Raw genomic sequence first — 13,477 nt, forward strand, 5'->3', positions numbered from 1 at the left:
GTCTGAAGAAATATCCTCAGTTTGAAGCATCTGGCCTGAAGTATGCATAAAATCCATGGTTTAGAAATACTCAAGAAACAGCAAGGGCACATGGCAATGCCCTGGACACCCAACTTAAAAAGTGAAGTGGCAGTGTCACCCAACTTTCTCTTTGCAGCCTATTGAAATTACTCAGCTGTGGAGGAAGGCGAGCTCTGTGGAGCACAAAGCCATGAATCCTGAGGTGATTTCTGAGACAGAGATGGTTTTTTCCCAGCAGTGAAGAAGCAGCGTATTAGTGCAGTGGGTGTCACAGAGCTTCATAAAATCTCTTAAATCATTGCCTCTCCTATGTAGAAGTGCAGAATGCTCCAATGCCATGCTATGGAAACAGAGGTGACTGAAGCATTCAGGAATCCAAGGGCAATTTGGGATCCTATTGAGTCTTTGTGGTACCTGGGTCCAATTATATTTGCAGCTGAAAGAAGAATCCAGTCCTTTCCAGAGAGCCTGAGATACAGTTAGGTCATTACTTCAGTTCCAATAAATAAATGTTAAACCCTGTCCCCTGCTGAGTTTATGGGGCACAGCTTCTTGACTTTTCTCTCTTAAAAATCCTTTTTGAAAGGAAGTTAGGAAATATTGTGTGGTGTGTTGTTCTTATTTGCTGTGCTTCCTGGAATCTAGACTTGGCCCCCAGAGATCAGAGCTGGGATCAACATACACCTCTGCGGTAGCAATACAAGGACTAGATGAGTCCCACATGTGGCAGGAATGACCTGCTGCCAGTCAAAAAAAGCACCTGTAAAATGTGCATTAAAATATTCATAACACTTGGCTACAACAGCAAAGATGAAGGTACAATGGGTGTACCACACTGTACGGTGGCAGTTTAGGGAAATCTCACAAGCTGTCCTGGTTTCAGCAGGGAGAGAGTTAATTTTCTTCCCAGCAGCTGCTACAGTGCTGTGTATTAGATTTAGGATGAGAATAATATTAATAAAACTAATATTTTAGTTCTTGTCAAGCAGTCAAGTACTTTTCAGCTTCTCATACCGCTCTGCCAATGAGAAGGTGAGGAGCACCCCAGAACCGGGGAGGGGACACAGCTGGGACTGCTGACCCCAACTAGCTAAGGGGATATTCCATACAATATGTGGTCATGCTCAGTATATAACTGGGGGTTGGCTGGGAGGTGGGACAGCTCAGGAACTAGCTGAGCATCAGCTTTGGGTGGTGAGCAATTGTGCTGTGCATCATTTCTTTTCTATATTCTATTCTTATTATTATTTATCATTAACATCATCTTCCATTTCTTTCCTATTAACCTGTCTTTATCTAAACCCATGAGTTTTACCTTTTTCTTTTCAAATCTCTCCCCCATCCCACTGGGGATGGGGAGTGAACAAACGCTGTGTTTCAGCTGTCAGCCAGGTTAAACCACAACACAGGTCAAATATTTTTCCCTGTGCTTAAATGTCAAAAAAATATGCTGTGAACTTTAAGGAGATTTGGATTTGAGAGGCTCTATGACATTGATTTCTTATGTAGCACTCTGTAAATTTGTTCTTACATGGTTAATTCACACTGTGTAAAATCAACAGGTATAAATTGAACTTATGTCTATTTTTTATTACCTCAGGATGGCCTGAACATGAATCTCTGGATCAAGACAGCACTTCTTTTCTAATCCAACTTATTTCAGAAGGACTTGGAACCAGCAGCCCCAGAAATAGTATTTCTACAAGCAGCATACAGCATCACACCCTCACGGTCCTGGCTTTCTAGGATGATGCGTGGAGGTGAAGCTTAAGTCACATTCTTTCAGGTGACAAGTGCTAGCTGGGCATAATGCCCATGGCAGCTGCCACCGAGCAGTGCTGCTGGTGGGCAGTGATGCTTACATGGGCTGGGAGCACTCCTGGAGGTTGCACACCCTGCGAATGGGCTTCGGCTTTGGGATCAACTCGCAGTAACTCCGATGAACCATCTTGTGATCCGTCTTCCTCCGGCAGCCGTATTTTGTGAATTGGTAGCCTGAAGAAAGACAGTCCTCTTATTTTCAGTACTGGTAGATCTTACACAGGACTCAGGGTTCAAACACACTGTTAAAGGTGGCAGTTGGAACTGTGCCACAAAAAGAACTGTAAATTGCACCAAACAAACACTTACTCATGTGTATTTAGCACCCCAAATTGCTCATCCCCTTTCTTTTTGACTGCAGACTAGAATGAGAAAAACAACATCTAGCATTTCAAAAAGGTTCTGCAAACCTGCACAGCCACATTCAGGGGACACCACCTGCCCATCAGCCTGGGGAACAGCACCAGGGTCTACATCTGGCCCCAGAAGCAGGGGGCTTCCCATTGCAAGATCCACATCACAGGGTGTGGATTCATTAAGGGCTGCCACATGGCACCCTTGCAGCTTGGAGACCCTCATCCAAATCTTGCACATTTGTACATCAGAGATGAGCCACCCCAGATCTGTATCTTAAACCAGATGTCAGATTTTAAACTCCATTTTCTATTTTTTAATCTATTTTCTAACTTAAATAAAACCCTCCTGTACTCCTAGCCTCTCTAATGTCTTGTGGCAATGACTTCCACACATGGTGTTCCTTCTTAATCAATCTTAATTGTTCTTAATTAATCTTAATCAATTTTGAATGCTTTGGGTTGTTTTATTTTACCTCCTCCACAAGGTTTTGAACACTGGGACCATTTCTTCAAAGCCCATTCATATGACACAGAGTCTACTTCCAAGACATTATTGTTGTCTACATTCAAGGAATCTTCATGGATCATGTACTTGTAAGTCAAAGATATCTTGGCACCACCGTGAGGAATCACCTAGTAAGCAAAACAGATGTAGGGAAAAAAAGATTTGAAAGACTGATATCAGAAGCTATGTGAGATGATGGGAAATAGCAATCATCATAGTTCAGATATAAAAACACCCCCAGAGGGATTTAAACCTTTTAGCTGCACTCAACATGTATTTTCTTTTTTCCTGATGAAAAAGTATCTCTACCCTTATGAGACACAGTTTATAAACTGCACATTAAGAAAGACTGGTGTTGATTTAGACTGATTTTTCTTGCCAGCATTGGACTGACTTCACAATACTGAATTTTTTCCATATCCCATCATAAAGGAAGGAAATGTTGAACTAAAATGATAATGGATAGTTCCTCTAGAAGACAAGGCAATTCAAATGCACAGGTACCTGAAAGTGGTGAGGAAATTCCCTATATTTCTGATAATACACAACTATTCTTCTGATAATCCTGGGAATTCCATGAAGCCTGTTATTTAATTCTGACAGAAATATAGCCTACTCAGAAAGAGTTTTCACTATCACACTGTGCTAAAACAGATGCAAGAAAACAGAACTCACTGTGAATAAAGTGCAATGTGTTGGTTCTTTGAACAGGGAGGATTTATTCCTCCGGTGACATTCAGCTGGTGTAGATCAACACCCTACAGCTGCCTGCAGAGGGACTCTGAACCAGCCCATTCCTTCTCACTGTAGTCTATTGTTTGCTGGTTCAGAATGAAAAAAGAATATAGTTGGGAAGGTTTGGGAACTGCAGGACTGGCTGTGCCCCAGCAAAGACAGCCTGGAAGCACAAGGATCCTGCATCTGCCTCTGCAGGATACATTTTCAGAACACAGACGGGAGGAGGAGCTATTAGATCTCTTTGGTACAAACCATTTGGACTTTTTTTTTTAACTAAGGCTGACATGTCAGATATGATACATAAACTGGAGAGTCTTTATATCATGGCCAATCGCTAGGCCTTCCACACTGGAAATAATCCAGAGAGTTGGTTCCTCAACACATAAGCCTGAGTTATAACAAGTCTTGCACAGAGCCATGAATTAGGAAAAAGGAATTAAAATACATCTCCTATTGTCTTGTAATTGAAGCAGATGTCTTCCTGCAACTCACAAGAGGAATCTAAAAGACACTATAGCACGTCATGGCTCTGCAACCCCGACACTGTGTTCCATGGAAGATGGTTTTCATTTGACTTACCAGAATAACTATTCCATTACGCAGCGGGCCCATGGTCTGCACAGTCTCTCTATCATCGTCATTCCGATATTCCCACTCCACACCCATGTCAATAAATACTTTAGAGTCTGGCACATAGTTGTCTTCACTTAGAATGAATTTCCCTGTTTCACGGTTTTTAATTGCTGGGAACAACATAAGAAAAGTGAATATGAGAGGTTCACTCCTGTGTTTTGTTCTGCTCTTGTGGTGGAAGAAGCAAAAAAGGCCAGTGTACATTTTCCCTCTGTTCCCTCACAGGTTTGGAAAGACTTTTTCAGGTGTTTCACTGAACTGCCAACTCTTTCTTTTCAGCTCCAGAAACATCAATTGTCTATTTTTTTCCTTGTTCCTAGCCTGCCTTGCCAGAGAAATGAGGCCAGAGCGACTGCACTGCGTGCGTCCGTCTGCTGCTCCCGACTAACAACTTCTGAATGCACTGTCCAAACCCGAGCCAATTTGACAGACGGTGGGGGTCCCAGAGCTACTCATCTCTTTGACAGGTTGTAAGGCAGCTCAGGGGGCTGCTACTGCTCCATGAGAGAAAGGCTACTGGACTAACCCCCTGTGGGTGCCCACAGCGAGACAGAGATGCTAGAAACTGTATTCATTGTCCTGCTCAGCCCCAGCCCTGACAGCAGGCAGCCCTGCTTAAGCTCCTGTTGCTCTGCAGGTGCCTGCCATTGCACACAGTGCCCGATTCCTCTGGTTAAGCTGGGATCAGTGCCCCATCCCTCACCCTGAGAGACTTCAGCCACCTTTGTATTAGGACTCTTGGTTTTCTCCCAAGATGGAAAATTTGCTCTCCTTATTAGAAGAAGTGGGGACTCTCTGCTATTTACAATCAGGTTTTAACTCCCTTTTCTCACTAGAGCTACCTGAGCATCCTGCTCTCTCAGCACTGGGCTCTGCAGAGAGCAAGCTGCTCATGTCCCCTGTGTATGCATCGCTTACCCCACACTGAAAGAACCACCTTGTCTGAATCAGCCAGCAATCGCTCCCGTGATCCACGGGCAAGGCTGCACTGAGCAGCAAGGGAAACGTTTGCTGGTGTGAAGTTGGGATGACTCACGATACAATTAGCAGGCCGTTTGCTGTGAATCTACTTCCAATTAATAACAGACTACTAGACACTGCTTCTCATTGATTACAGGGCACTGGGAGGACCGGATTTCAATTACTTTCCAAGCTGCATGATTGATTGGGCAGCCTCCAGTCAATACTGTTAGCACTGGGGCAGAACCTGAGGCAGATTTGGACGTAGCTGGGAAATGACGGCCAGAGGGAAGCACATTACGAGAGATGCGCGTGAAGATAATGCATTGCACCCCATAATGTAATTCAGCTCCTCTCCCAGCAGCTTTCACACATGCATATGCCAATGCAGGGATCTTCTGGCTAGGACACCAGGGAATATGGCACAGGGAAATCAAATTGCAAACAAGTTTCCTAATTTAACGTAGTTAACAGAGGTACGTGGTGTGGGAGGATAATGGGTAAACAAACTCGTAAATACATTGTCAGGCTCCAGAGACAAAAATAAACAGTAGAAAAGAAGACTCTGACTTAAAACTTTCCTACTTGTTACATACTTACCAAGATTATGAGTGGTGGCGTCTGTTTCCTGTATAAGTAAATGTCTTGCGCCAACAGGAATTTCAAACATCTTAATGTGGCCTTTATTGTAGCATTTGAAAAGAGAGTAATGGGTTAGAATGCCACAAACAGGAAAAGTCTGTCTCAGTTTTTTAAATAAATCTTATTTTCTAAAAGCAGCATGTACTACAGCAAGCTGAACCCAACCCAGCATCGTTCCCATCCCTGTTTCTGTGCTAGCTGATGGAACATAACAGAGACAAAGGGCTTTGGGTCAGAAGAAAAATACTTGAAGTATCATCAACAGACTTTGCCTCAGAACAAAAGGGGCTTTGAGTGCCACATGCTCCCAGAGAGCCACCATGCAAGCTCCTGTCTGATGGTGAGTGATGACGACATACTACTGCCGTGCTCCAGTGACTCTGAGTGACCTCAGCAGCACAGATCAGTCCATAGCACTTCAAGAAGGAGTACTGAACCTCTCCCCTATGCATGCACAGGCTCCACAGAATTAACTGACCAAAGGACAAAAGTCTTACTTTCAAATCTTAGACACATCTCAAGTAATGTCCAGAGTGTTTATTCGAATTAAGGATGCTGTAAATGATTGCTCCGGTACTTTCCATGAAACAGGAGAGATCAAACAAAAATACCCTGAACTCCCCAGGATAAAACACACTGAGTGCACTGACCTTGTTTCTTTGGTACTCTTGAAAATGTTCCTTTCACCACTTTGCAGTGGGAATTATCTCCTCCACAAACACCACACTTATCTTCCTGCTTTGTGGAACCTATGACCCTGTCGCACCCAACTTTCTGTGCACAAAAGAGGAACACAGTCATTCTTATTTGCCTACACCTCAGTTCAAATGAGCCTTCACTTCTGACACCAGACCTCTGCCTCAGTAATGAAGCACAAACTGGAGTGTATTCCTGGAAGATTAACATCTAAACAGATTTTAATAGTTCCAGTTCCTATGACAGTTGTCAATCAGATTATTGTATTTTTATATTATGCTTTATAGTGGTCCTCTTTCTGAAGCAGAGCAGCGTGGTTAAGGAAAAGCTCTTAAACCTCAGCTTATCTTAAAGCAGGTACTTACATTCCAGGAGAATCAAGGCATCTATGTAAGGATAAGCACCTCCACCAGTGCTTTGCTAAGTCAGAGCCTCTAATTCCATTGAAAGATGACCTGTGGCAGATCCCAGCTTAGAGTAACTGTCATTGATTTTTTTTAAAAATAGCACAATCGAATGCAGAGAGGATGCACATGGGCCATATCTCAACACCACTTTCCTTGAAAGCTGCTGCGTGTTCATATTTCATTGTACATTCCACCCCCACTAAACCTCAGCAGGAAAAGCTTTCCTTGAAAGCTAATTGTAATAGTTCATCTTAAAATACTGCATTAAATATTACTTGTGTAGGTAGGCGCTGTTGGAATTGAGTCACATGCAATGTGATGGCAACTGTGAATATCACACATAATATTGTGACAATAATCCTAATGAAATATCCTTATTGCCCAAAGCTGAAATAGTGTTGGGAGAGAAACTCAAGCTACCATGTTAATTATTTTCAGAACGCTAAGCTCTGTGACGAGCCATCCACCACAAGCTTACCAAGCAATCCCCCCGCACGCAGATGCTGTAAGGGTCTTTGTAAGAGCAGCGCGTCCCATCATGTACCATCCTCTTCATATACACCACATCCCCTGTTTCCTTGGATTCACAATACAGGTGGCACCTTTCTTTAGCTGGAATATAAAATGACCCAGATTGTGCCTGTTCAGCTCTAGCAGTTTAGCTGATGACTTTGTGAACAGAGCTTCCAACAGTGTTAGCAATGCCTTCTTCCTTGCATACATCATGGAACGCAATACAGTGCCCCATAAATCATCAGTGCTTATCCCCTTTCAAAGGCTGTGTGATCATTTGGGAACTGCTGAATCATAAAGCACCCATGTGCCATCATTAGGAGTCAGTCTTAAAAATAACAGATCGTTTACTTTGATGGGGGGGCATCTATTTAATCCTTTGTCAGATGATGCTGTCTGGCAGAAGTTTCCACAGTCTGCTACAGGACTACCCGGGAGAGATGCAGGTTTCTGCATCAGTTTCTCCTGTACTGCACTTAGCAATGAAAAAACAGAAGTCACTTTGCCATTGAAAGCAGCTGGAGTGAATCTGGCATCCAAAATGTTTTCAGAAACAGCTGGGCTGTACTGTTTCATCCTAACCATGAAGTTTATTCTCCTTCATCGCTGTACTTGTATTTATGATAGTTTAAACCATTAAACAAGATGTCAAAGAGATTCAGAAAAAGAAAAATAAATTAATGCTAACACATGCACAAACAGCCAGAGAAGTGAACCTCTTTCTCCTAATCTGTTCCAAAGAGCTAAGAACAAAAAGTAAAGCTGAAAGGACTAGTCAGTGGCTGAATAAAGTTGTAATTCCACCAATGTATTTAATTTTATCCATATCTCTTGCTGTCCACAGCCCCATAATAGGATTCCCTATGCTTTCCTTGGCAGTGAAAAGCAGACGGCCTTTCTGTTAGATGAAACTAATAAAGTTCTGCTACTTTCACATGATTAAAAGCTGGGACACTTTTCCCACCATTTCAAACAATAACGACCTTTCCATTATAGCAGTTAAATTAAAATAAATCTTCACAGGCCCTTCACATTCTTCCCCTGTACAGTTCCATGGCCTCTGCCTTCCTTTAATAAAGTCCTTGTTATTGCTGTTGATGTCCTCATGGCCATTGGGTATTGGTACATCAGAGACCTCTGTTACTGCTCCTCAACTACACAGAGATGTCGTGCAAAAAGTGTGGGGCCTGGACTATTAAAACTGGTACTTCATTTCTCTTGTGCAGATTCTTAATTGGGGCCTATTAAGATCATAGTAATCACAGACCTAATGGGTTTTCATGTGTTAAAAAAGCTAAACTATGCACAATACATAGGTGTGTACAAGCACACGCCTTGTGTGTGTACCCACACCCATCCCACACATACCATCCATTCGCTGCATGCAATTAAATGGAAATACCAGGTCTCACTGGGGGCCAGCAACCCTGTACAAGGGCTTTACTTTAGAGAGGGCTCTCTTCCCTATTGCTCCATGGAAACAGTAAGTTTGGAAGTGCCATTAAATTGGACCCCATCACTTGCAAAGAATTATTTTCTTTCTGTTCAGTGGTGTTGGGACTAGCAGAGGTGTGGGAGCACGGACATGACCACGTGCCTGTCCTTTCCCTGCTCCCCATGAGTTTCCTTCTCATTTAATTGAGGCCGGGAGCTAATGGCCAATGTCACTCCACACCACCCTGGTAGATGCAGGGCACGGCGGTGGCTGGGAGATGGGGGCTCGGAGGAGGAGAGGGGCCATGGCACAGTGTAGCACCGGGGTGCTCAGGCTTGTGTACCCCAGCTTGGTGGCTTTTCTCTGCCCACAGGATGAGACGCTCCTCTCTGTCCCCATCACATACACAATGTGTCAGACACATCCAGCTGAGCTGTGTGTGAAGTGTATGGATTTATGTTGCTTTTGAGCCATGACTGCATTATCTGCCAAAGTATGTCACTGATACCCCTTATCTTTACCAAAGGGAGGTTTAAATCTATTAGAGTTCAAGCATAAGCCACCCTCTGGCCTTGTTTTCACACAAAAGCTGTTCCCTCTAATAACCCTGCACAGGTAAATGTAACTCTAAAGGTGGCTGCAGTTATACCATAGTTATATGGGAAACCAGCAGTGCCCAGTGAGCAGTGCTCAGACATCAGTGAGCTGGTTTCTGACCCAGAAGCCATTGAATTTCACAGAAAAACATCTGATTAGTTTCAGTTGGCTTTGCAGCAGACTGCTCCAAGGGCTAAAGCAGAAGCAAAGGTCTGCAGGCCACAGTGTTCGCCCCCTCTCCCTGTGCCAGCAAAGCTATTGCATGAAATTAAGCTGAGAGGCTGAGCCTGCGCCTCTGAAAATCCCAGATTGCACAAGATGGCATGAAAAGAATGAGGGAACTCTTAGAACTGTTTGGGAAGAAAGTCAGGCAAATTAATTACGAGGAATTTGCTATTAACTTCTGGCAGCATATCCTCTCACTGGAATGAAAGGATTCACCCCATGTGACCCTTCTCCTCCCAGAGATGGGTGCCTGGTCGAGGACAGCTTGGGTGCTCAGTACATGGCCCTTGCCATGCCAACCCTGCCATGGAGCACCCACCATTCAAATGAAGTGACAAGGTTTAAAACCAGTGAGCAGCCTTCAATCCTTGTCACACAAGGTGAGCATCACTGCCTTTCTGTTTGGTAAAACCTCTTCTTGGAGTGTTTTCAACACAACGTGGCAACAGCCTTCCTGGCCCAAACCAACCAGCTGCACTTCCATCAACAGTTAAGCAGAGGTGCTAACCCCTCCTTACACCATTTTTACTCCTGTGTGCATCTGATTTTACTTTCCTTAGGAAAATGAGGCTGCTCACCATCGACATGTTCATAGGGGAGCCAGTGGTGTTTTGCATTCTGGTACTCGAAGTAGGGATCCCACTGCTGGCACTGCTCCCCTCTGAAATCTTCCACATCCTTAGGACAGTCCTGAGTGTTGCAGAGCTGGAACTCGTAGCTGGGCCCCACGCACGTGCGGCCTCCGTTGGCAGGACTGTGGGGAGGACAGAAACCCACATCAGTTCTGCCTTAGTGCATGAACCAAACCTCTATCAAATCTTTTGAGGACTAATTTAATTCCCAGGCATGTCAGTAGGCACCCAATGAAGCTACTGATGTATTTCTGGCATGGAAGATACGTGTTTCCTTTAAAAACCTGCTGTCACTGTTTACCTCTTTAAAAGCAATTTCTGCAAGAAAAGCCTCAAACCACTTGACAAAGGCAAGAAAAGCTATTTTCGTGGTGTGGCTCAGGACAGGAAAGCATGAGCAGACAAAGCAACTCATTCACATTTGCCCCTAAGCCAGCAGCAAATCCAGGAGCAGCCCAGCTCAGCACTGCATCCCCAGACAGATGTGCATCACATCACTGCTGGACCTGACAACATGGAGCTCAGCAGTTGTAGCTGGGTTTGCACCCTCCTCCAGGAAACACAGAAAACATTTTAATTTGTACATTAGGCTTTTCCTACATGAAAATAGATTTTACAACTAAAACTGCAGCCACTATTATAAAAGGTCACTTTTGTGTTGCCAGTGTAATAAAGGCTGAAGTGAGAACCAGTACATTTTTTCTTAAGAGAACAATTTCCATCAGAAAATGCTGTTTCATAAAACTTGAGGGTTTTTTTCAATCAATGACAACCATTAAAGTTCAATCATTTTATCAGCACAAACCAAGAAAGTCGATGTTAAAAATATTCTGCCTGGTAAAATATTTTCATTCTGATTGTTGCTTCAGTTCTTGCTGTTAGGATCTTGACATCTTATGCTATCATAGTAAGATAGCAATAATATTTCATATCATTTGTACATACAAATATCTATTAAATATAGTATACTATGAGTGTTACTGAAATTAAATCATTCTACATTATCTAGATGAGCCGTATATGTTATGAAAGCAAACCAATTCAGTATTATTAACTTGGGGAAGTTTCTGATCTCTGGAGCTTTGTTCCAGATTGGAATGAAAACAGCTTGAACAGTTCTTGTTGAACTATGCAAGAGAGATAGATCAAGCTAAAAATTCTAAAAGGTATATGAATATTAAAAGAAAAAATCCAGGGAAACATTGCCATTGCTTCATACTCACATACTAAAATAAGACATACACAGGGCCCTAAAATTTTATTTATGCTTTAGGCAAGGGTGTAAAAGCATTTCAAATATCCTCATAACTGTATAAGCAGCTTAATGGGTGGATAAACTGAGAAATAAAGGTTCATGACTTGCTAAGGGCCAAAGGTAGAATTTCCAACAACATACGGGCTGGATTTAACAAGCACCACTCAATATCCTTTAGTGCATTACTGCACCAGTAATTCAGCAAGGATTCTCACCATGCATTCCCTCCACACCAGCAAAACGTGTGGGTGTATGGATACTTACTGTGGATTGTCACACTGCCGCGTCCTGTACTTCACCCCAGTGCCACACGTGCGAGAACAGGAGCCAAACTTACTCCATGCCCCCCAGTGTCCATCCTGCTTCAGGATGTCTGGTGTTAGCCAGATGCAGTGGCCTTTAAAGCAATGCTGAAAGAGAAAATTAGATGTCAATTTTCTCAATCATTAGATGGGATGATGAAATTGTATAAACTGAGGTGGTTTGGTACGACAGGTTTCATTTTAGGCACAAATTCTGGATTAATTTTTTTCATCTCTCCAGGAGAAAGTAGTGAGACTCGCTGTCAGAGCATGTCTGTGATCCCAAACTCACTCAGATTTTTATGAGCTTATACATGTTAAATATGCATGTGTATGCTTGCAGGATTCAAGCCTACCAAGTTCATTAAAACTGCTCTCAGCATCACATGCCTTCATCATGTGTCTGTGGCAGTGATTTCAAAATAACTAACACGGTCTCATTTAAGGGAAAGGACAGAAGACCATATCTTGGAGGCTAAAGGTAAAATTCTGCCTCTGCTGTTGCATGAAGCTACTTCAGGCAGCCATGGCGAGAGCTTCTGCCGCAGCATCCTCCCCCTTAGCAGCTCCTAACTCAGCATACACATCCCTGCAATAAATGTGACCAGTGAAGTGGCACAAAATTAAAGCCAACTCACATTTTAGACATTATTGGTGCTAAATAAAGAACCCTTGCCATCTCCCTGGAGATCTTCTACCAAACCTGACCAAAATACCAGGAAGCTATGATCAGGGAGAAGCCCTGGATGGTCCCACTCCACACTATTAATCATGCCCAACTGGGCTTTCTCTTTTCTTTTACCTGATTTTTGACTAGAGTCACGTTGAAACACATGATTTGCCACATTCCCCAAGCTTATGAAGTATTTACACATTTTTAAAGAGCCTTCATAGTTTCAGCACTGACACTCTCTAATGCAAGGAGATGGTAAAGAACCCTGCCAATGCCTTTCCACCAATTCCTTCAGTCCCTAATCAAGGAATATCTTTCTTAGCTGAAGCCAGGATGAATTCTTCTCAAAGATCAGAGATTCTGGCCCTTCCTGGTACTATTTCTGCTTTTCTACAAGTCTACCGATGAAATGTGGGTGCTGGGAAAGATTTCCAGCCCAACCAATGACTTTGCATTAGGCTGTCGCAGTTTGCGTTAGCGGTTACTGTCGGGATAAAAGCTCTGGCTCAGTGGCACAGATGGCTATAACAACAAGTGCAATCAGTCACTTACTTTCCTTAACATTCAAGTCAACAACAACATTTTACACAGCTTAACAAGCCCTGGAACGCAGGAATTTGGCAGGTGGCACAAGCTGAGCATATGGCTAAATGCATGCTGCCAGCAAAAACAAAATCAGAAGATATATAACAGGAGAGCATTCTTAAGCATGGAGCGATTAGTGAGCTGGAAGAAAAATGTAAAGGTGATGGGTAGTCATTAATAATGCTGAATTTAAAGAGAGAATCATTAGTAAAGCGGTGACAAGACAGAGCCTACTGATTCGCTAATCTGCTCAGTGACTGGCTCTTTATTCATGTCATTTATTTTGGTGCTGAAGTGGTTGGACATGGAGTAGAAAAGAGAGTGGAAATTAAGTTTCAACTATTCGTTCTTTCTCATAACTTCAAATATTCAAAGTCCAAAGCTATGAAATAGATGAGTTACCACAAAGCCAATTAGACCAATCCTGCTTTGGAGCTGTAATGGCCAGATTTTTCTTAGCTGTTTGACAGAACAAGAGATA

At 43.1% G+C, this 13,477-nt stretch overlaps 1 protein-coding gene across 1 annotated transcript in view; it reads right to left on the reverse strand.

Moving 5' to 3' along the window:
• ADAMTS2 (ADAM metallopeptidase with thrombospondin type 1 motif 2) overlaps positions 1-13,477 on the reverse strand; it is a gene marked incomplete at both ends in the record, with an annotated part of 181,581 nt that overhangs the window by 8,551 nt on the left and 159,553 nt on the right. The window contains 8 exons of the mRNA XM_084268730.1: positions 1,884-2,016; positions 2,672-2,831; positions 4,021-4,184; positions 5,635-5,715; positions 6,327-6,450; positions 7,258-7,391; positions 10,128-10,303; positions 11,701-11,846. Of these exons, the coding sequence (XP_084124856.1) occupies positions 1,884-2,016; positions 2,672-2,831; positions 4,021-4,184; positions 5,635-5,715; positions 6,327-6,450; positions 7,258-7,391; positions 10,128-10,303; positions 11,701-11,846 (1,118 nt within the window). The remainder of the gene's footprint in view (positions 1-1,883; positions 2,017-2,671; positions 2,832-4,020; positions 4,185-5,634; positions 5,716-6,326; positions 6,451-7,257; positions 7,392-10,127; positions 10,304-11,700; positions 11,847-13,477) is intronic.

Source organism: Gallinula chloropus (genome assembly GCF_964237585.1).
Source record: "Gallinula chloropus genome assembly, chromosome: 10".
Classification (NCBI taxonomy): domain Eukaryota; kingdom Metazoa; phylum Chordata; class Aves; order Gruiformes; family Rallidae; genus Gallinula; species Gallinula chloropus.